Raw genomic sequence first — 25,089 nt, 5'->3', positions numbered from 1 at the left:
TAATACTTCCACAATATTTTGTGTAATGCAATTCCAAATTCAAAAGCTCAGTTACACAGCAGGTTACACATCACAATGAAAACCACATGCTGGGAAGAAAATCTTGTATCTTTCCATAATGACTTTAGAAACACTACTGTTTAAATTACGCTAAAGAAATTTACCTTGCAAGCTTCAAGGGAAAGGGAAAAATAGGTACATGTTTACTGGTCTTCCATTTAAAAATATTACTGCATCTACACTAGCCTTTCAAAAATTAATTGAACTGTACTTAGGTAACTTGTGCTTGGAGTTAGGGAATACAGAGTCATAGAACAGCTGAGGTTGGAAAGAATCTTCAGAAGTCATTTAGTCCAGCCCTGTTGCTTTAGACAATGTCCAGTTAGATTTTCAGTATCTTCAAGGATATGGCTTTCACAGTCTGCCTGAACAACCTGTTAAAATGTTCAATCACAGGAAAAAAACAAAAAAAAAACCCCAAAACAATCCACCGCCAAAACCAAAAAACCTTCTTATATTTAAATTATATTTCTTCTATTTCAGTTTATGCCCACTGCCTTCTGTCCTTTCACTGGGCACCACTGAGAGCATGTGGCGCTATCTTTATACCCCCCTTCAGGTATTTATACACACTGATAATGTCCTTCTAAGCCTTCTTTCTCCAGCCTAAACAGTCACAGCTCTCTCAGCTTTTCCTTGTACATCAGGTGCTCTGAGCCATTAAACATCTCCATAGCCCTTCACTGGATTTGATCCAGTGTGTTCAGACCTCTCTGGCACTGGTGATCCCAGTGCTGGACCTAGCACTTCAGCTGTGGCCTCGCCAGTGCTGAGCAGAGGGGAAGGATCACCTCCCTCCAACTGCTGGCAACACTCTTCCTAATGTAGCCCAGGATACCGTCAGCCTTCCTTGACACAAGAGCACCTTGTTGACTCACGTTCAAATACATTTTTTCATCACTGCAAACACACACTGAGCAGATTCGTACACTCTAGTTTAACTCCACAGGGATTCTCCCATCACCAGAAAGGTTCCCAATACTTTTTACATTTAAAAGCAGGGTCACACAGTCTAATACAAAATGATTTTTGAAAGAGAAAGAACATATTCAGAAGCATTTTTTGATGCTTCTGTTAAAAACCTGAATTTACCTTGCTTTTTTTAAAAAATTAAAGTGACTGTCTAACTGTAAGTAAAAGGACAAGATACAAAAGTTGTCAAATTATCATACTACGCAACTAAATACAGGTTCACTGAATTGCAGCAAACATCTACAGCAATATCTTGAAAAACATCTTCCTTGCAACAGAGTAGAAAAATCTGAATGTCTCATTTTGGAAAGCATGTGGAAAAGAGTTATTTTTTAGTACAGACCTCATTTCCAGTGACATGAAAAGGGACAAAATACAAAATCAGTTAAAGTAATAAATTATCCCTTTCCTTCTCTTTTTGGTATGGTCCTGTACACACAAATCCAACAATAATCAATGCAGTTTAAACCTGTTCCAACTATGATCATTTGAAGAATTTCAACAAAATTTAATAGAAATATATTTTACTGGGCCTGATGTTGAATATTCCTGAGTATCTTCTGCAAAGTGTTATGAAACATCACTTGTCCAGGGTAATACAAGGTTTTATTGGTCCCTATTCACAGCCAACTCAATTTACTCTAAATTAGACAGGTAATACGCTGCTATTACTAGGTTGTAACCAGACATGCCAAATCAACTTGCTGTATCCTTCTGAAATTCCAAATTGGCAGGTAAATCCTGGACAATTCTTGCTTTTCTCCTTCCCTTGAGTTTTTCCAGGCAGCAAAGAAATGTTTCCTGAGTACACACTTTACACCCCACAGCTGGCTAGAAAAGGAAAGTATTGTTGTCTTCCTAGTAATCTTCTTCCATCAGTGCCAGATTCAAGGTGTTTAACTGAGTATCTGAAGACTAACGAGCTGTTGCTAGGCCACTGGGAAAGCTCTTCATGAACAGGCATTTTGTGTCCACATTAATCACATCAAAACTGTAGGTGTCATCTCCAGTGAAGCAGCTTTGTTTGCATGATCTTTTCCTCATTATAAGTGAAAAAGGGCTGATACTGAAATTGGAAAGGAATAATCTTTGCAGTCTCTGGTCATATCAGAAATCCACTCATGGGAGGACAGGTCTAAAAGTTTCATCTAGGAGATCTGTAGATCTACTTGGATCGGCTTTAGTATGTCTACACTGGTATGCTGTCCATGGATAAGGAAGAGAAGCAACCCCAAAAGCCGAGTCTCTGAAAGGCACACCACACACTGCTACAGTGGGGAGCCGAGTAGAAACAGCAGCAGTAACCAATGTCCTCCCAAACACAGGCTCACACTTCGGTTTCCAGAGCAGAGACTACTCTGACAGTCTTATGGCACTGGATGACTTATAACTGCTGAACACCTGAAGCTCCTACTTGGAAGTGACATAGCATGGTGATATTTCTTGTAACAAGAGAAAATTAACAGGCTAGTGTCAGAACAAAAAGATGAAGATGTCCAACATGAAAGGTTGATAATTATTTGAACTGATTATGTGTGTCAAGGATAAATTCTCCATCAAATGGTTTGCAATACCTATGTGCTAAAACAAAATTTAAACTATTTCATGGCAAAAACATGCTAAAAATCTGTCATTTTTAAGATACGATAACTTTTCTATAGAGTATTAAACTTGTAAATCTAGAATTTTCAAACTTAAGAAAGATGTGAAAGACTTCAGGAAAACTTGCAGGCCTGATTTCATCTTTTTATTGACAGTGACAAGTGGTCACATCAGTCCACAGACTAGGAAATCTCTTAGCTTGTTTCCCAATTATAGCATCATATTGAATCTTTTGAATGTAGCTTTTACCACTTCCAGTTGTCCAATAATCTGACCTCTTTTGTCTTGTTTCTGATTTCAGGCAATCACTTGTCCAAATCTCCTTCTCCTCTAAGAGCTCAGAAGTGGCAGAAGCAGCAGTCAGACATGACTCCTCATATCAGGCACTGTTTTGATGGAACTTGTACTCACTGCTCAGTTACATGGTTCAACCCCAGCCAGCAAATAAGTACCACTCAGCTGCCCACCCATTCTGCCCCCACCCATTGGGGTGGGGGAAGAATTAGAAGGATAAAAGTGAGAAAGAAACTCATGGGTTGACATAAAAACAGTTTAATAATTAAAAAGAAATAATAATGAGTTTTAAAAATTGTAAGGAAAAGAGAAAAAAAAAAAAAAAACAAAAACAGGAAAATAAAACTCAAGACAGAAAAGTGATGCAAATAGAAACAACTGCTCACCACCAACTGACCGATGCCCAGTCAGTCCCTGAGCAGCAGCCTCCCTGCCAACCGCCCCTCCAGGTTTATATGCAGAGCATGACATCACAGGGTATGGAGTATCTCTTCGGTCAGTTGGGGTCAGCTGTCCCAGCTGTGTCCCCTCTCAACTTCTTGTGACCCCCAGCCTACTCGCTGGTGGGGTGGGGTGCAAAGCAGAAAAGGCCTTGACACTGTGTCAGCACTGCTCAGCAGTAGCTGAAAAATCCTTGTGTTATCAACACTGCTTCCAGCACAAATCCAAACCATAGCTCCATACTAGCTGCTATGAAGAAAATTAACTCTATCCCAGACAAAATCAGTACACTCAGTCAACATTTTTCCAGTCCATCTGCCTCTACTTCTTGCTTTGTTTTTCTATGATCTTACTCATTTTTCCTTCTCCATAGAAAAAAACCTCCTGTGTTCATTCTTTTCTGTCTACTTTCATAAATATCCTCTTCTTACATGTCCATTTCCAGTAACAAATAAACCTCTTTAAAAAGAATAAATAAATCAAGGCACCACATCTACTACAATCCTTCTTGCCTCAAGCATTACTACTTCTGATAATCTTCTAACCTAAACTCTCAAGATTATTGACAATATCAAAGAATCACAGAAAATATGTTTCTGTTCATACTTGAATATATGAAACCTCTCCCTTTTTTCCCTATGCTATATTTGGATCCCCTAGAAACTTCTGAAGACTCTGGTGATTGACTTTTATTCCAGATTTAAATAGTTTAGATATATACCTTGATAAAATACATTAATTTTAGAGGCCCTACTACACTTCTGAGTAAAATTTTCCAGTAAATCACATTGCAACATCAGACTTTTTTAGGATCTCTTCCACTGTGTTTTTTGTTGACCTCTTTCAACATGACACCATCTAAAAGAACTAATTATCATCCTTTCTTGTTGATTCTTCCAAATTAATGATAATCACTGCTTAATATCTATTTATGTCTCACTCCTCTCCAGTATCTGTTTTACCTGGATTAGAAACCGCATTACCATGTCTAGCATATTCACTCATTTAATTATTTTGAATTCTGACTGAAGTAACGCTGCCACATTGATTAATAACTTTGTTACTTACTGTCCAATGTTTGACAGATGTCCAAAATTCTCTCATTTTAGTGATTTTGTTAAGTATTGAGAATTTACATTTATATATCAAGCATAGAGAACAGCTGAATTCAAATAGCTTTCAACTGATGTCAGGAAACAACCTGCCCAAAGGGATGTGCTTCCTTTTAATCCCAGTCAGTAGTGGCAGGAGTAGCTATACATGGTTTTACCAATACTTCATTTATTTTCCTGCTCCAAGAGGGTTGCTATATTTCATTCCCAATTACAATACCCTAGTGCCTTTTTGCAATTCGGTACACTCCTTACAGGTCAGAAAGTTAATCAGCTCCTTTCTTATTCCATACATAACAGACAGAAATAACATTAATTTTTATATATATACAGTATGCCTGGATTCTCAAATCAACAGCTGTATTTAAGTGTTCTTCCATACATACTGGCCATAACTCTTTTCCATATGCCATTTTTAATCCCAAGTAAATAAAGCTGATTTGACAGTATGAGATCTCAGGGTTTTTTTAATTTCACAAATTGAAAATAGATTTTTTTTTTTTCAACTTACAAGGCAACACTGTTAGACACAGATTCAACATCTGACCTCAAAGCTCAAAAACCCCAAAGAAATCTGGGACAATAATGGGGATTTACAAGAACAATCTATAAAATTGTGAGGTGGTACAGTGGCAACTGAGTTGAAACACCTCATTTATTCTAATTTCTACATCTGTTGTGATCTCAACTCTATAAATGTACGGTCACAAGCAGAATATGGATATTTAAGAGCAATAGCAGAACTTGGTGAAGATGGACCAATAGTGACAGCAAACACTACACAATCTATCAAGAAGAAAATATTACCTGAAAATTGGAAGACTATCTTCTAATGTTTGCTAACTATCTCAGTAGGAGTAGGCAACTTTGTAATCCTTGTTCCTAAATATTGATGACACTCAGCATAGGCATTTATAAACATTACACATTTTCTTGACTCTGACCACCAAGACCATGCTCACTCACTGCATCTCCTTGTACTTACTCACCAGACTTTAAGGTTCAGTTAGAGCAAGTCCTGCCTCCATTCATGTTAAAATAATTTTTGTGCTTCAGTCAACTCTTTTTGTTACTTGATACTCAAATTCTGGATGTCTTCCAACCAAAGGTTTCCACTAGCAGAGAGAGGGCAGTATGTGAGCCCATGTTCAGATCTTGCATTTCTTTCTCCAGACTCCACAGATGGCAGCAAACCTACAATCCCAGGAGGACATGCTACATATCAACAGCCTGCCCAAACCCACCAAACAGGTATTCCCAAAACACGAGACAGTACAAGGGAAGTAAGGCAGGGCCACAACTTTTACTTCACCCTTTAGGCAGCATAAACGAATCCAGCTGCTCGTATGCCAGAGGCACAAAACACCACCAGCAAACCCACGATGATGCTTATTCAAAGAACTACAAACATAACAATTTTGGATCAGGTATCACATAAGCATGGAGGGAAACAATTTTACAGGAAAAATTTCTTTAAAGAGCTCAACAACAAATGAAACAAAATTAACTGTGAAAATATGCACAGAGTTTTGAATGTCTCTTGGGTAAAATTCTGTTTCAAGGAAACCAGCATTTTTCAGGCAGAGGTAAGTTAAGACTCATTTCCATTTTTGATTTCTCTCATCAATTAGAAGGTTCTTCCTCAGATAAATCATTAATACAGGCATATACGTGAGGGACAATATAGTTTAGGAGAATTAAATTCAATTAATTGGCCCCACAAGACTTTGTTACCTTTCTTAATATACTTTATGTCCCATGGGCCACAGAGCTGTCTGTTTAGCAGCTTCAGTACATTCTCCCTGTGCCAATAAAGCCATCTAATTTATTCAGAATTCTCTAGGCACAGTGGTTTTGCTTTGCTGATATCAAGACATAATTTCTGTTAGTTTTGTCACTCATTTTGAAGCTACAGTCTACAGAGGAAAAATCTCTATGGCTTTAATTTACTCATCTTTGTCAGACAAGGCATCCTATATAACTTCTGCACAGACAGAGAGCAGGCTGTTGCCCTCATGGTGGGAAATAAACTACACAATTCAATTCTAGTTAAATGATTTAGAGCAGACACCACAGCAAAGACATGGGAAAGAGGTTAAAGATCTCTTCCCCTATATCCTCTCAGAAATGCACTCCAACATGCCACAGAATTTACTACAGACTTCACTGTGTATTTAGTAGGATTTTAGAGCACTTTGGCTGCAATTTCCTCTTTCACATTCAGCTACACATGACTTAAGTGAGCTCAGCTCATTTCTCTGCACACATATGTGCACAATACACAGATGGGTCTCCTGTGACAACCTCAGTACTTCAGAAAACATGCAGTTCTCAAACTGTAGAAAGACAAACAGATAACCAGACTGAAGCAACCCTTACCAGACTGGATATAGGTAAATAAGCAAACTAGTTAAGAGAAAATGTTTCTACAGCTGTCATGGTCTTGTAGCTAGCTACACTTCATTCTTAATTGAATCAGTTTAACTTGACGCTATTTCAGGTAAAGCATCAAACCTGGAAGCTTATCAGGGCTAAACTTCTTAAGATTCATGTAATCTTTCTGTAGATTTTTTTAGAATCTCAGTAATTTAAACACTCAGAATTAATCCATTCTTCTGTTCGAGGCATATGATAACTTTATAATTATGTGCTCTTTTTAATGCAATTAAAAGATGATAATAAAATTCAGATCTCTATGTCTACATAAAAAGTGATACAGAACAAAATAGGAAATAAGACTAAATAACTAAAAAGTTTACTAACATAAATGCCATGTACCATCAGCTCACAAGTCTCTTTCCAAACAGAAGCACTAAAAATGGCTGTGAAATAGTACAATTTAGCAGCTGGTAAATTCAATTTTAGAGGGTATCAGCCACTCGTAAATTTCATGGTGTGTGGTTTTAAAAAGCACAAGTAGTTTGTGCCACTCTCATTTTATAATTTATTCTCATTATATCAAACAAGAATGGGAGAAATTGGATGAGGAATCTTATAGCAAAAATAATCTGACTTTTCTGTTCACTCCTGAATACTGCTGACCCCTAAGAAGTATGACTTTTTGCTTTAGTCTGCGAAGAAGGAAAATTTCCAAGGCAACACCAATTTAGTTGGCTGATATATACTGAACCTATTGTATCAGTCAAGCAACAATTAAGGCTTTATTTTTCCTTTTTCCTCTGTAAGAAGTAAATTCTGAAGATTATGGGGGGGGGGTGTATTTGCTTTTCTAATTAAAATATGATAAAAGATTATATTCAAAGCTAAATATCACACAAGGCTGTTAAAGAAACTAGAACATACAAGACTATTATTATTCAGGTATTCCAAATTTTACACCCATATAAAGAAACAAGGCTAGGACAAAGCTATGTCATAGAAAGTCAACACATATTTTCAGCACATAACTTTTTCCACTGGTAAATCCTTGAGACTCTTGTAAATACAGTATCACCAAACACAAATAAATCCATCTCCACATGGATTCATCTCCAGGACTGTCTTGTGCAAAGTCAAATGCACTAATTGAGATTAATAAACTAATAGAATAGAAATAATCTTATTGGTTTGTCCATATTTTAAACTGCTACAGAGACAGATAAAAGTGAATGCTAATCTTTCTAAACAGAGATGCACTTCATGAATGAACAATTTCTCCTAGGTGTTCTCTTGATTACTCCAATACTTGTTGAATGTGTCCTAGATAGCCAAATACTGATGGATCTGTTTCATTAGCAACTGGTTGCATCATTGAACAGTTCAGAGCAATGACACACATAACCTCAGCAAATCACATTAGGACTCCTACACAGATGATTTCCAGTTAATTTACATCCTCCACAGACATTTAAAGTGACATGCTTTGAATATTGTGCTGATGTTTGTCTTTGAATACACTTCTTTTTGCAACATACAGTTTTCAGCATTAAGATCAAGTATAAAACTCCTTTGCTGCTTTTAAGTCACACTAAGCTAGTACCTTTTGTATTGCTGTGACTGTAAATTTCAGTGACTGGATGTCTGGGAATATTTATTTCCTTTTGCACATTATTTAAAATAGTTGGCAGCAATTTCATTCATCAGTGGTTCTTCTGATATCATTTCTTTGTCATATGTTTTCCTTTTAAGACTAATGCATTTTAGTAATGAATTAGTTTGAGATTCAAGCTCTGCTGATTTCTAACAGTGCTACTGTTAAGAAGAATGATCACAAAATATAGACATATACCTTGCTTTTTTCTTGCTGAAATTCTATCTGGATGTTAGTTAGTTTAGTTCGTAGCTCCTCATTAGCAGCTTGCAGGGCTTCAATCTCCATGTCGGACTTTTCTCCCTTCGCACGACTTTTCTTTGACATAATTATTTTTGAAGTTTAAAATAAAATTTTTGCTCCACACCGAGCTACCAGCTAGTGCCTTCTGCTTTTAGCATTTAAGAGTCATGCAGTGTTCAACAAAATCTTTCACACAAATCTCTGCCATCATGGGAGCAGTCTCTCACGTCCTGGAAGAAACAAAGTAGTGGAAACAGCATTAGGCAGCACTGAAAGGAATCAAACATCAAACTTAAGATTCAGTTTTAAAGCATGCTGTACTTCACTGTAGTATATACTATATTGCATAGTGTACTAAACTTTGAAAGAAATAGATCAGAAAAAAAGTTACACAATATTTTATCATCTTATCTAAACCCTATTCACTGTAATCTGATGTCCACAGAAATAAAACTCTGTACAGTTATGATGCATATAGCATATAAACAGAAATCATATCTTATTCAAGACCTCTCTTGGTCCATGCCTTGGTCCATGACCAGGATTGCCAGGAGGCAGAGGGACAACCATAGACTAACTGAGGCTGGTGGTGTTTCAGTGGTAATAATTTCCTGTAGTAAGAAGAAAGCACTTCTCACCTTAATGTATCAGTTATAATTCATAATTGTATTATCACTGAGTCTCACAGCATCAGGATACATGGAGAAGGTATCACAAAACTGGAAAAATATTTTGAAATTTCTTAATAATATCATATATACAAACTGCTTATGTTCAGGGTTGATACTGTTTGAAATACTCTAATCAAAACTTGAAGGTATTTAACTTCATTTTCACTCCCCAGCATGCCTCTAAGCTTAAAAACTATTCAGTTATTTAAATCGGCTTTATTTAATATTCAAGTAGAATATCAATAGCAGACAAAGAACCCTAGTTCCAATAATTAGGAAATCCACCAATTAATTTGCTTCATGAGTAGTTAGACACTCCAGTTTTACTCTTCCCTAGATACATCTTCCAGCCTCTTTATACACTCATAGAGGCACAAAGCCCAGACACACAAGGGCTACAGCAGAAGAGAATACATCTTGATCCCTGAATGAAAGGGTCAGAATCAGTGAGTGCCTAGATTCCCTTCTAGTTGACTATCCACATTTACTATTTGGATAAAGGTCAGGATAAAAAAAAAATAAAATCAAACTTGTAAACACACTGAGAAAAGAGGAAAAAATATTTTACTCTGACAAAATTTGACCCAGAACCTTCAACCAATAACCTATTTATTAGCTCACCATATATCAGTTGAGAGACAAGTTCATGAAGACACCATGACACAGTCCCACAGTCACTCCATGAATAAAACCAGCCACTTCCTGTGCTGTGAGTTCTACGCACTTATTGCAAATTTAAGATCATTTGAATATATTTTATATTTCACAAAAAAAGAGGATAGGAAGGACTAATGGATTCTATATCACAAATCGTCTTTTCAGCAGTCTCTGGTTGTACCAAATGTCTCACTTTACTTGATAGGTACAGGGGCACTTGTAATCCCAGAAAGAACAACAAGAAAAGAAATAAACTTGATAGGGTTTGAAACAACTGTTCAACAGTTTGGGGGATTAGCATACGAGAGATAGAAATATTTAACAAGATTAATAAATTATTACTCCATTTCTGTTAAATGTTTGGGGAAATCCATTAAATTTCTAACATATCTGTAAAACCTGAACAGTGCTCCAGTCATAGCTTACAATTTCTCTTTTATTTGCTTTACAGATTTAAAGGAGGTACTTTATCACTACCTCAATCTCTTCACTGGTTTTAGCAAGAAAGGCCCAGAACTAAGTCATTAATTGCTATATAATGCTTCCAGATATTAAATATCAATAAACGTAACAGTAAAAAAGAAAAATTACTGCAAAAAATGTGAAAATGTAGCACCAAAGAATTTTGATCCCTTAAGAGTAAGAGAAGAAGGAACTTAGTAGTTTCTCATGAAAAATAACTCCACTTAAAGAAAAGCAAACCTTTAAACATGATTTTGTACTGAATACATGAAAATAAGTGGAGGCTTATATCTTTAGAGAATGAGTCTTACAGCAATGAACAGTAATCAAGAGGAATAATAAGTACCCCCTTAAACTCAAGTAACAAATAACATGGTAACAAGAAAAAATTACTAATTGGTGTCATCCAAAATTCAGCATTCCAGTCTTGATTCAGACTTGAACAACTTTATTCAGCTTCAACATGATTTTTGGAAGGTGTACTTGTTAATGAGTCATCTCAGCTGAGACACCAAGTAAAGGAAAACATAGACACAGGGAATTAAAAAAAAAAAAAAAAGCTTCTTCATCTAGACACTTTGTCTCCATATAAATAGTGTTCTTTCTATTTTACTTCAACCTTTCTCTTGTAATACCGGAGAGCTACCCATAACTCTTACTACGCTTGTGAAAAAGTACATTGTCAGTACAGCAGAATTATGAATATTCAAGAGGTTTAAAACAAATTTGATTACCCTAGCACCTGACAACAGTAAACACAGTGGACACAGGTACAATGTCAACTTCAAAAGTAACTGCCAGTTCACCTACGCTATAGTTTAAAAACCAGTCACAATCAACCAGTGACTGTATGGGAAATGTTCATAGCTCCCAACGCCCAAGGCACATTTCTGACAAGGTTCAGATGACCTACACTTCCAGCTTCATTTCTCAGGTCTATGTAATAAAACCTGACTGAATGGATAAAAGCAAAATCATTTCTACAGGATGTAAAATAATACTTTTCCCAGCCAAAATATATAAATACAAATTATCGGAATAATTTTCGAAGTATATTGTAGACTAGTTGCTTTTTAGATACCCATTCATTAACTACCTACAGAGATAGATGTATTTCTATAACAGCAGACCTTTTAGGGGTTATTCTAAATCCTATCCTGCTTAGGGAATTGCGGTTTCCTTACAGTGGAACACTTTTGTAAGTGCCACTTGTGATTTTTTTTGGTGGATAAAAACAAAAATATCTTTATTGTTAACTCACAGCTCCACATTCATTTTTGCAAATTCACAGCCTACACTTCTGAGCCATTCTATCTTTAATAACAATACACCTATAGGTCCAAAATGTGTGGAAAACAATCACCAGGAAGCTCTAAGTATTTCTAACTGTTATTTTGCAGAAAGAGCTCATAGTAACATAATCCTGTTGAGCACAGCTGAACAGGGGTAACTTCCTTGCTTTGGAGAGATTACAGTGTAGCATAAACTAGGCTTTCATGACACCTCTCTCAGAAGGTTTCAGAGCAGATGATACCCTGCAGATGAGCATATTTGTAAGTCAGTTAGCTCTTCTGCCAAGGAGAGTAACTGCTTCCATTATTTTTTTCAATGGCATCTCAGGAAAGGTGATCTGCTGAGATTCTGTATCTCCAGTCTTTCAGAAAATTCCCACTGCCCTCAGGAATCAGTACCCATATTTTAACACCCCACCATAAATCACTGCTTTCCAGGTCCTCACAGAGCAGTTAACAGAACTAGAATTTCAGAGTTAATTTCATCAATGTGTTCATTTTCACTTCAGTTAAGTAGTTGCCTGTTTCATGTATGCATCTGTTAAAACACATGCAACTAAATTACGTTTCCAAGTCACGGCATACCACAAAAAAAAATAAAAATCAAACTCATTTAAACCCTATACAAATCCTCAAATAAAAGGTGTACAGACAACCATATAACACTGAATAATTATTTTTGATTGGTACTACTGAAGGCCATTGGATACCATCCAGTAAATTAATGGCCTCTTTCCAGTCAAAGGACATAACCAGCCCATTAAAAAAAAACAAAACAAAACAAAAAAAACCCACTTTTTTTAAAAAAAAAAAGCTCTTAATTTAACAAGAAATTATCACAAGTTAATATGCAGTAAAAGGGAATGTTTGAGCTGAAGAGAACAAGGCGGAGAGAAGTGAAGGAATCACAAATGCATTTAGTTACCAAGATTAATTTTAATTTATTACATATACGTTTTTTAAAAAATCCATGTTAAAGCTATTTACAAAAGGGACAGTACCTTCAATAATCCTTGCAAGCCATTTAGAACAGGAATCACAGAATAGTTACATGATGGAAAAGTATTTAAAGGAACAAGAGGTCTCTGATTTTATGGATTATTTTGGAGTTCAACTGAAGGACCAGTTCAAAAATGTAACTTCAAATGGTCTGTTTACTGACTACAGACAATTGTCATTGCCATTCACTGCCAAACAACAACAGAAATGCAATCTTTTGGGTGCAAAAATGCTAACCTCAGATATGAGACCCCTGTCTAATATCCTAAAACGGATAAGCTCCTCAAATGGCTACAACTGCTCAGGTCAAAACTACTGGAACAGCAGAGAACAATCAAAACAACGGATTTACATAATGGGATGGGAACAAAAAGCAGATGCAAATATGCACAACAAATGTGTTTGCACAACACCACAGCTTATCTGGAGACATCTATGTAGTGCCCGGTGAGCAGTAAAGCTGCCTTACATAGTCTTCATGCAGAAAAGTGGTGGACCAGATCTCCTCCAAACTGCTGCTGCCAAATACCTCCTCCAGCTCAGCTGGCCCCTTCAAGACTCCACAGATGCCCTCTGCAACTCCCCTTCTGTACTACACAGCACCTTAATATACTATGAGTTACAGAAACCTTGATTTAAATCTCTTCTCAAAAAGTTAGGAGATTGATGCCAGGCCTTTAAAGTAAATAAAAAATATTCACTGGCATCAATGAATGAACATTCTTTATTGATATTTACCCAATTTCACTTGTAGCACTATTTTGTGGATTAATCATTAAAATCACCCTATTACCCATATTAAAAGGCAAACTGCTGCAAACAGCAGTCCCGTGACACAAATAAATAAAAAAAGACATCAGCACAAAAAGACAAAGATGAAATGCAACTACAATAACAAAAGAAAGCCCTCCCTCCACAACCTTCCAAACTCAGCTCACTTACAGTTAGACCCCAGAGAGGCAGCTCTAGGCAGAGCTGTTCCTGATCTCTGTGTCAGTTCCTTTCTTTTGAGCACACACGGGAGACCTGACAAGATGCATGCTGTCCAGTGCAATGCATGTCCAGCCTGCTACCCCTCTGACAGCAGCCTGGGTGTGATGAGGGGAGATCCCTGGGCTTTCACTGAGGAGGAGCACTCCCTTTAAAGCATAGTATTTAAGAGCAAAAACAGGAGCAGGAGGAAAGGTCAAGTTGTAGCATTTCCCAGTTAGGGCTAGAGAACTGGCAAATACGAAGACAGATTCTAATATCTTTATTCACTGTCACTGACACCCCATAGATCAACCATTCAGCCAAATTTAGGCTTTTGGATTATACGGGACCGCTTTTGTTTAGTTGTTTACCTGATTTTTGCAGGAAGGTTCCTTCAGATTTTTTTTTAAACCATCATTATTGTTATTTTCATTGTAAAGAGTTAGAATAGTTACAACTGGAAACTGGAAAAATGAAAAGTTCAGGGATGACAGCTGTATAGAAAATATGCAAGACAACTGACAGGCTTGGGGAGAGCAGTTCAGATTTCCAGTCTGATGACTCAAGAGATAGGTGGAACTTCAGTGGGAGAAAAACTGGGGTAGCTTAACAAGGTACTGAATGTTGCATATCTATTGTTTTGTAAATCAATAGGATAGACTTGAGAGGTCAAGTAGGTGTAAGGAGGAGAAAAGGCTAAAGATTAAAGGCTAAAGACTAAAGAAAAAGATGATGTGATCTAGTTACCAGCTGAACAGTGAAGCAAACAGAGGTGGCATGATTCGATTCCACTGTCTCTGACCTCAGTAATTATTGTGTGCAATTAATCACCTTTACTAAACCTGCAAGCTACCTCATATTGTGCCAGCCGGTCCACATTCCCACCTTACTGCTCCATCACAGAAGTGTTACACAGCTAAGTGCAGAGTAGCAAGAGCGTATCAGTCAGCACAATGAAGATATCACTGAGCAGGCTGATGACAACTTCCTCACCTACCAAGAGGCAGCTTAACTTCAACAAATCTTATTAAAATAATTAAAATCATAGCCAAAATGAAGGTGCCAGACTATCCCAGTATTACAGGAAGACTGATAAAAGAACATGCTTTATTTTTTCCAAAGATGACATCATGCTTCCCTTTTAAATTCAAGTTCCTTGGTTCCTGAAATCAAAATAAATATATGCACTACAGAGCTGGCAGTGCTGTTAAATTTTGAAGAGTCACAGAATCCCCAGAACTTATCTACCTGCCCTCAGGAATTTAGGACCTCAAACTTATGTTCGATTGCTTTATCAAGGACTCTGCTCAACTTCAATGTTCTTGCAGTAAGACACCCCACATTCAAATCTAATTTCAAATCTAGTTGTATTATAATAATAATAAAGATTATTTTATGAGCAACACATGGGCTAAAGCTGGATGGATTTTGGTTACATCTAGGGTTCTGTCGCAGATACCTTGTACGACCTTGAACAAATCAATCTCTCAGTAAAACATGTATTACACATTTGCTTACCTCAGAATGATATTCCAAGAACAATATTAAAATATGAAAGACTGAATAGGGGTTATGAGCAATGAGGCTTATGAGAATCTAGCAAGTGTTTATAATTGTTAGTTGGCAGGAATCATCAAATTTAGTGTCCCATAAAACTACAATTCCCTCACAAGATCTGTTAACTTTCTTATAGAAGTGCTCTGATGATCAGCCAGCTAACACTGGCATTTCAACTACTCATATTTGAGGGAATGTGCATTGGAGTTAACAGAGTTAAAGTCACTCTGGTGACCGGCTGATGCAACTGCATCACCTGGAATAAAATATTTAAACTTGATATTTCAGCCAGATAATAGCTTCTTTCTCAACTCTAAATTTTGAAAGGGAGCAGTGCAGCAGCTTGAAACTACAGCCACTAAAATGCATAGCTACATACTAACACAGCAAGAGTCTGGAGAAAAACTTTCATTTCTTTCTCAGATTAAGCAGGACAGAGACAAGCATGACAAAGCACAAGAAAAGCACAGAGAAACTTCGTGAACTAAAGACTTTCTCTGGGTAACCATCCTCCAATATCCACAAACTGAAAATGCTTCACCACTGTGAGAAGACTACCAATAAAATACCCTTCTGGTAACTGCCAGCAAATTTGATTCAAACCGTGCCAGGCTTGTTGGAAAGGTTGTTGGCAAGTCAGCCACCAGAAGTACAAATGTGCTTTCTGAAGATCCTTAGAGTTGAATGTGGTAACCATGAAGATGCAGAAAATACTTTTATCCAGATACACATATCATAATTTTAAGGATAGCATCCCTCAGAATATTAAAAAACAAAGATGCAGTCATAATTCAGCTTTAAAAGAGAGAAACATGCAATTAGATACAAATACAAAACTCCAGAATTACCCTGTGACAAGGCACTATAGACTGACTGATGCCTAGATTAGACTGTCCCAAAGTATTCTGAAGTTCAGAAATTAATCAATGCACACAAATAAATATATATATATATATATATATATTTACCAGTCAGAGAGGAACCTGGGGGTGTTGATTGACAGCCAAACAGGAGCCAGCAGTGTGCCCAGGTGGCCAAGAAGGCCAATGGCATCCTGGCTTGTGTCAGCAATAGCGTGGCCAGCAGGGACAGGGAAGGGATCTGACCCCTGTACTCGGCACTGGTGAGGCCACACCTCGATTCCTGTGTTCAGTTTTGGGCCCCTCACTACAAAAAGGACATTGAATGACTCGAGCGTGTCCAGAGAAGGGCAACGGAGCTGGTGCAGGGTCTGGAGCACAGGTCGTGCGAGGAGCGGCTGAGGGAACTGGGGGGGTTTAGTCTGGAGAAGAGGAGGCTGAGGGGAGACCTCATCGCCCTCTACAGCTCCCTGAAAGGAGGGTGCAGAGAGCTGGGGATGAGTCTCAATCAAGTAATAAGCGATAGGACAAGAGGGAATGGCCTCAAGTTGCATCAGGGAAGGTTTAGACTGGATATTGGGAAGCATTTCTTTACAGAACAGGTTGTTAGGCATTGGAATGGGCTGCCCAGGGAGGTGGTGGAGTCCCCATCCCTGGAGGGGTTTAAGAGTCAGGTTGTCATAGTGCTGAGGGATCTGGTGTAGTTGGGAAGTGTCAGTTTCGGGTTAATGGTTGGGCTGGATGATCTTCAAGGTCTTTTCTAACCTAGATGATTCTGTGATATATGGAAATAAAGCTTCCTAAGTTTGAAAGAATGGTGAGACACAGAACAGAGGTTACTTCTACACACAATTCTGAGCTTTCCAGTAAGCAAGTTGTGCATCCTACTTACAGGGGTATCCAACTTATGGGGGGCACAGCATTGCTAGCAGCATATCTCAAACTTCTGAACGCTGTCATAGTCAGGCTGGTTTTGTTATTTAGGATAATTAAAAACTGATTTACTATTCACTCTGAAGTAAACACCCTTATCTCTTTTACCTATATAACATTTTTCCTTCATTGGGAAATCAAGTTTTAATTTCAGTATACTGTTTCAGAGAGCAGATCATGAAGACAGTACGGCGTTTTATGTAAAGTTGAGGCCAATATATGTCATCTAAAGCTTATGGGAGTCCCCGTGGCTGAATTAAAGCTGTTTATGCTTCATTCCTTATGAACGCAGCAGAAACCTGGAAACATCAAATCACAGAGATCTTTGCTAGCACTTCCCATATGTTGTAAGGGATTAAGAGTAAGAAATTATGAGATGTTTCCTTTGACATATGCAGTTTTTCACAAGTAAATAGCTAGGTAATGGGTTTCCTTTCACTGTCCTGTCTAGAGGACCCACTTTTAAATCTTAAATGGATTGTTGGAAGCTAATTGAAATGCCCACATACACTCCACCTGCTTCTACTACCAAATTTTTTTTTCTTGGGCTGTAATAACATCCAGCACACCTGTAAACTGTTCTCCACCGGCGATAAAACCCCTTTTCCCTGCTCCCCCTCTTTCATTGACTTTTATTAACTTAAAAAAAAAAACATTCATATATAGATCAATAGATGTAAGGCAGGGGAAATATAAAACTATGCTTGTGAAGGAAATCATTACAACTGCACTCTTACAAGAAGTTTAACACATGTTCTTTTTCTTGAGAAAAATGGGAAGTCAGCTTTCCACAGTTTCCTGAAAAGCACAGAAATATTAAACCACCACTATTGAACAGACGGAACAAAATGCAACTGATACCAAAGGCAAAAAACTACCAGGTTAAATCTTGGAAGCACAGTAAAGTACTACAGTTGTTTTGCATCCCTTTCCACCTCTTGCCTGAAACAACTAGAAAGCAGTAATATATTTCATCAATACAGAATTGCAAGCTCCTCAATGAAGCAATAGAAATGTCTCTGCTACAGAGTGGACACTTGTCATTTATATCTCAGTATATACCCCCACCTGGTTCCTCTTTGCATTTTTTAATTTTAAGCTAGATTTCACATAAGTCAATCAGAATTTATTTCCCTCCCCAAAACTTTTATTTTGTCTTTAATAGTAAGAAGTAGTGCACAGGCTAGCAGGGTTGTGGCAAAGACACTTATCAAGCCTGCACAGCGCTGTGTTCAGAGGTTGCCAATTAATCAAATATAAACTTTTCCCCTATTCAAACCATTTAATTAATTCTGATCCCCTTCATCCATCAACATTTTCCATCTTGGTCATCTTCAGGACTCAATACAGACTTGCATCCCTGATAGTCCTGGCTTCAGAGCACAGCTACAAAACCATCATGCCGTCTACGTAAGAAACCTTTTCAGACATACTAGTCTGTCACACTCTTACAAACTGGAATTGTCAGCTCCTCTTATCCCCCTTTCCTAAAGTGTAAAAAAAGAGAATTCTTCCTGGATCATTAACCAGCACTGTCCCCAGGGCAGAGCACTGTAATGGTAAACATGTCATAAATCTTCAACAGCCAGTAAAACTTCTGGTTTTGATAAGATGGCAGTTTTTTCCAGACAATAAATGTTTAATACATCTGTTTGTTCGTTTGGATACAATCTCTAAACAGTGGCTCAACATCTAAAAATAATTCAGATAAAGAGGGACACAGAGATTCAATCAGTGAAATAAGTTGCAGACTTCATAGCTGATAAAATGTCTTTCTTCAAGATCAAAATACTTACAGAAGGTGAATAAAACAGAACCTAGAAGAATACCTGAAAATGGCACCATTTCATACCCTATGCTAATACTGTATGCTCAAATTAACACCTGTGATGAACAAGCAATTTTTCAACACAAATTAGAAATCTGTTGGCCAATTCTGCAGTCATGAAGTATATTTATGCTACTCAGCTCCATCCAGACCCAAAAGAGTGTATTCACTGGAAAGGGTTTTTTTCCTTCATTGTGGCGGCTTGTATTTTCTAACTAGCATTTCTGGGCTGATGCTCTTTTTTATTCAATTCCATTTGTGCATTCACATGTATGGTCCTATGAGACATTCATTCTTCCCCATATTTTGCTTTCCTCATTTCTGTTTCCCGCTATAACCAACACACGCAAGACCTACTAATACTTTTTTTAGTAGGAAGTGTTAATAAACGTGAGTCTACTAATTATGTTCACATCTAAAGTAACTTTTCAAACAAACTTGAGGTAAACTTTCCAGTTTGCATTGAAGTTTAGTTTTTGACACAAGCACAGAACACAGTCCACACTAAATAAAATGTGAACTCAACCGGGAGATGAAAGTGTTTCAGTATGTAACATTTTTCAGGCATACTGACTTCAAATTTTATGCAAAATATAAGATGTGCAAAAAGATCACACAAAGCAAAAAAGGAGAAGAAAGTAAAAAAAGAAAGTGAATTAAATAGAAGTCTTACAGAAAGCAGTTTCCTCAAAATAACACATTATGCCACCCTAGAGTACTTGACTGCAGTACTGAATTACTGATCAACAACCTGGAATCGATTGTTATTGTCCAAACTAATTATAATACAGAAATACATAAAGACACATTTTAAAATATGTTTTTGCTTAAGACTCCTTGTACTACAAAGATCCTCTTAATATACTTAATATAAATATGTATAAATAAAGTGTGTATGTGCACAGGATGAGTTTCCTTAAGAAAGGCTAAGTTTCAGGTGTTGAGATAATGAGTATTCTTTAAAACTACACTCCTAGAAATCAAAATTTATACAATGCCATATATAAAACATGCCTTTTTTATCCCCCGCACATATATTGCCATAATCAAGTCACATTATCAAAGCTATTTAGTATTAATAACACATCATTCACAGCTATTGAAGTTACAAATTAATTGAACGGAAGAGCTGAGAAAAACAAACAAGCAGCTAGAAAGACAACCATATCCATGAGAGAGTATATTTACCAAGAAAAAGCACCAGGTATTACAAGGACAGTGTATTCTGAAGAACTGTCAAAACCACGAACTTCATGGTCTGTCACTACTATTTATTGAATGCATACCATGTAGGCTATGGGTTTCTCACAGTTCATACCTTCTTCCATTCATACTCATCTATGAATATACAAGGAGCTTCATAATAGACTGAGGATCTGGTATGCTTAATACTGGAGACCTTTCTGAATTGCCAGAAAAGTTTGCTTAGTTTTCTTTCTAACACCTCTTGTAAACATTCAACGCACAGAGTACTTTTAGATGACTAAGTGAAACATTACCTATCTTATCTCAACACAACCATTACCAGCCACTTATCTAACAGTGAAATGTGTATGGGAATTCTGCCAGCAGCTGTACAGCTATCAGCTACCCAAATGTTTTATTTGCAAGTATGAGAAACTATTCAGTCACAAGCATGTTATAGTACTTCTTTTCTGTGTTTGAAGAGTAATGGATCTTCAATCACATGGCAGGGAACATAAGTAATATTTGTACCGAGGATTAGTCAGCACAGATGGATTGTTCAAAGGATGTTAAGAAAAAAATGGAAATATAAGAGTAATACCAAAGTTTAGATAAATTTATTTTCCATCCATTTAAAGAGTGGGGAAAAATATGAATTTTGGTAGATTTCATGATGAGTCAGCAAAACAAAGAGCCATTTCATAAACTGTGCCTGGCCCTACACCCAACACAGTGCAGCAATCTTAATTTTTCACAGCAGACAGACTTTCTCTAAAGTAAAGCGCCCACACACACCTGCATGATGTAACAGCACCATTCCTGCACAAATGTTTGTGTTTACACCACAATTCTCCTGACACAGTTTGGAGATATCAGAAATAGTCTAGCTAAATAAGACATTGATATGCAAGAAATACGAATAATCAAATAAGACAAGTAGGGACCAGAAAAGGAGGATTTTTTTTTCCTGTAGCACAGGGTCAAATATGCATAAGCCATCCAGAGGATGAAATCCTTCTGTTCAAATTTTCATAAACTACTTCCAAGTAATAGGAACCTCCTTATAGACAATTTGCACATAGCAAAATCACTTTCCAAAATACATTAGTTGTTGAAGACTCTCTCGTGTTTCAAGCATTTCATTTTCATTACACAGAGAGAGCTAAATAAAATATTAAATCAATTTGTTAATCTATGTTTGGATGCATAGGAACAGGACAGACTAAAGGACAACAGAGGAAAAAAGTATCTTTAAATAGCATTCCTTTGAGGTTTAAAAATCAAAACACATTCACCTTAGCAGAAAGCTGAATTATAATATTCAACAGCTGGTTTTACAGTTCAGAATTTTAATTCTTTTCAAAAATCAGCATCATCAACTTTTTATTATTAAGTAGAGATATGAAGATGATTTGTTTAGATACATCTATGACTGAAGCTCCTCATGCATTTACCATAAAAAGTCAAACCCAGTCAGCAGTAAATATTGAAATGCCCTCCCAATTACAGAAGAGAGAATTTAGGGCCATGTTAGTTTATCTGTTGCTCCCAAAACAAATTTAGTTACCATAATTAGTAACTACCTATGATAAAAGTTAATTACATTCATGAACAACAAATTATTTTAGACATATTTTTTCGCTCTTCATATGTTGCTTTATAATGTCTACGCTACAGTGAAATTCTCTGAAGCATTAAAATTGGAGATACTAATCAACTATTAGCTGTATTTGAGTGCCATCGAAGACAAGCAAATACTACCCAGAGAGGCCCGAAGGCATGTTCCATACCCTCCATTTTTTACTTTACTCTTTCCCTTTTCATAAATTTTTCAGTAATGACCATGCACTCTACAGCTGTCATTTCTCATAGCACTTGCATTACTTAGAGACATACTTTGCCCATCCATTCAGAAATGCAAAGCAAGCGTTCATTATACACTATATCAAATATAACTGCAAGGTCCATGAGCAGCAAAGGGGCAACATTTCAATATGTAAACTACAAAATATCCACTAGGAAAGGATATTTCCTGGGTTACTGCTGCTTTCCTTTTCTTTCTGCATTACAGTTTTCTGACAAACCTTGATTATATTCACAACACCTTTCTAGATAAAAATATCATTTCTAGGGGCTAATGGCATTTTACTCCAGTAAGGACAGTTACACAGAGTGGGGATTTCCCAGTACTCCTAGTGTTTCTAATCCTAGTAACTGCATCATCACTGAAGCTCCACTGCAGGACTACCACAAGATGAAAAAAAAAAAGAATTAGGCACTGTGTTAAACTATCATCCTCACCATGCTTCTCCAATAGGAGGAAAACTGCTACTTTTCCCCATATAGAAGATGGTCCTTGAAGCAACCAAAATATTGTGGTCATTTTTTTACACACAGAATGTATAGCTGCCTTCTGAATACCCAGACATGTGCATACTATAAACACATAAAAATCAACAGAAGGTTGAGAAAGTCTGTCAGAGAAGCTTAGCATCCAACTGAGACCAAAGAAATTAAAGCCTTTCTTCTTTATTAATGGTGATAGGTATAGCACAAGTAGGACAGTGGTCAAATTGGCAAGCATATGATAAAAAGAAGACACTGAGCAACATTCTGTACTGCACATTTCAGATGCCATGGGTGGAGGGGAAATGCCTTACAAAATTAATAAAAAAATAATGAGTAAGAAAATTTTTATATCACCAGGAAATTTCTTCAATGAACACAGAAAGTCTCTATGTAAAGAGAAAAACTTAGCACAGATTTATTTTATTGCCAACAAAATTTGGTTTAAACTCTATCTCAGTTAAAAAAAAAAAAAATCAAACTTGAAGCTTCAAATTATATTGTCTCTAATACATTGATAACATTTACCTGTATATTCTCTTCCTACCCAACCAAGATGCTGGCAATGCACAGTACCTTTCTCTTGTCCACAGGTTTCTGAGGCAGTTGTGTTCGATTTTAAATTAAAGAGGTGAAGATTGAGCAGCACCAGTAGCTAAGTCACTAGGTATGTTTGTGCTGGGACTTGCCACACCACAACTCCTAGTCCTGTTGACACATTCTCTTCTTCACCAGCAAGGAGGGATTTTTGAGCAATATTAGTGACATCATCTGTTAAACAAAAAAAAAGAGATTCAATCCAAATCAGATCTGATTAACAGCTTTGATGGTAGGTAGCAATGCAATAAAAAAAAAAATCATACAAGGTAACAAAATGCAGCAGAATAAGATACAACGCAAAATTACAAGTGTGGCAACTTCTTTCTATTAAGAACATGTATACAGAGTCTAACTCATGGTCTTCTTTGCTAGATGGTCCTCATTGAAAGCAGGATGAAAGCTTCTAAACTACTTGACAATTAGACCAGGCCAATCCAGGCTTCTAACTCAGCACAGCTAACAGTAAATTTGTATTCCATTTTAACACAAGTTTGTTTTGGGCTACAGGCTTAAATTATCATGGTGGCCACCTATAAATTGTTACATACATACTGGCCATGGCCATCAGTCTTTATAAATACCAAAAATATACCAACATAAGGAAGTTATCATATGTCCTGTTGAAAAGAAGACAAGACTGAATTTCAGAAAACCTGAATTATATTCTTCTGTCTATATATAACTCTCCTGTACAGTGAAGGTAATGATGACAATTTCCTCTCTGAAAACAAACAAACAAACAAACAAACCAATCAAAAGAGATGCACAAAGCCACGATATTGTTTCTCTTCATCTTTCTTGGTAATATTCCAACATATTTTGGTCAGATGGGGAAACGACAGAGGCATTCAAATTTTTATTAATACGCACACATGTTAGTTTGGATTGATATTTCCCATGCACAGAAAAACTCTTTACAGAAATAAAATTAACTTTATGGAGATATATTTACAGTAAATAGCACTCTGAAAGCTTAATGACTAGAAGGAAGTCATATTCCTTAATGAGTATCACCTACCTTAGTTCTCCTAGGGTGTCTAAACACCTGTGACACCACCTTTATTCACGCTGTGGAGTACGGAAGAGAGAGTAAAGCCTCCTCAGCAACAAATCTTCTCATAGCATGCCTTTTGTGTTAAAGTGCAAGTCAGTGATTAAGTAAGAGTGATTCAGATAAGGCAAACAAATTTCAGCAATGTCTAGTGCAGACATAGCCTTACCAGTGTCTCCGAAGCAGAGGGCTGGCAGACCCAGCAAGGAACCAAAGAAACTCCCTGACTTTTAGGCAAGAGAGCTGGAAGCCAGACAGGATACCCTACCTGAAAAGCACTGAAACATGATGGATGTACCTGTTACCATGTACACGGTTCAAGCATTCACAAAAAGCTGTACTTCACATAAAATACATCAGGCTTGTGTACAACAGTACCAGTCCCCAAACCATAACTCCTAAACTACTTCCCTTGCTAGGAAGTACCGCACTCATTTCTAGCAGTTTGTTTAAGGTTTCTGAGTCAATTCTGTTGTTAGTGGCTTAAAAAAATTAATCCTGGCAGAATAATTTACCATCTTATTTGCTCAATAAAGACAGTCATCTAGGCAGTATTTAATGGAAAAAGAAAAAAAAAAAAGTATCTGCATACTCATTTCCTTAGGGTCAAATTCACTTCTGTGAGAGAATACTTTTGAAGAGGATGGAAGTGCAGCTAAGGCCAGATCATGGCAGGAGATCAAAGTGCTGAAACAGCTTAGTCAGCATCTTTAAGTAGCACAGAGGGTTGGAAAAGAGGAATTCAATCTATTTATATAGTAACAAACCTTCCCAGGGAAACAGGAAGGCCAAGAGACTATTTTTTATGACATCAGATATGCTTGACTTCACTCTATCTTCATCATTCTTTTTAGTTGCCCTGTTCATAAATATTCCAATATTATTATTCCACAAAAATAATTTTGTTGCTTTCTTCTGGCCT

At 36.9% G+C, this 25,089-nt stretch overlaps 1 protein-coding gene across 2 annotated transcripts in view; it reads right to left on the bottom strand.

Moving 5' to 3' along the window:
• JAKMIP1 (janus kinase and microtubule interacting protein 1) overlaps positions 1 to 25,089 on the bottom strand; it is a 158,444-nt gene that overhangs the window by 78,952 nt on the left and 54,403 nt on the right. For both annotated transcript variants that reach the window (XM_074904494.1, XM_074904495.1), the window contains exons 2-3: positions 23,093 to 23,287; positions 8,710 to 8,984 (exon numbers count right to left, since the gene is read on the bottom strand). In XM_074904494.1, coding sequence (XP_074760595.1) covers positions 8,710 to 8,838 — 129 coding nt within the window. In that variant the 5' untranslated portion in view covers positions 8,839 to 8,984; positions 23,093 to 23,287. The remainder of the gene's footprint in view (positions 1 to 8,709; positions 8,985 to 23,092; positions 23,288 to 25,089) is intronic.

The sequence above is a fragment of the Athene noctua genome, chromosome 4, assembly GCF_965140245.1.
Source record: "Athene noctua chromosome 4, bAthNoc1.hap1.1, whole genome shotgun sequence".
In the NCBI taxonomy this organism is placed as follows: Eukaryota; Metazoa; Chordata; class Aves; order Strigiformes; family Strigidae; genus Athene; species Athene noctua.
Note: the sequence above shows the minus strand (reverse complement) of the source record. Positions and strands in the feature narration are given on the sequence as shown.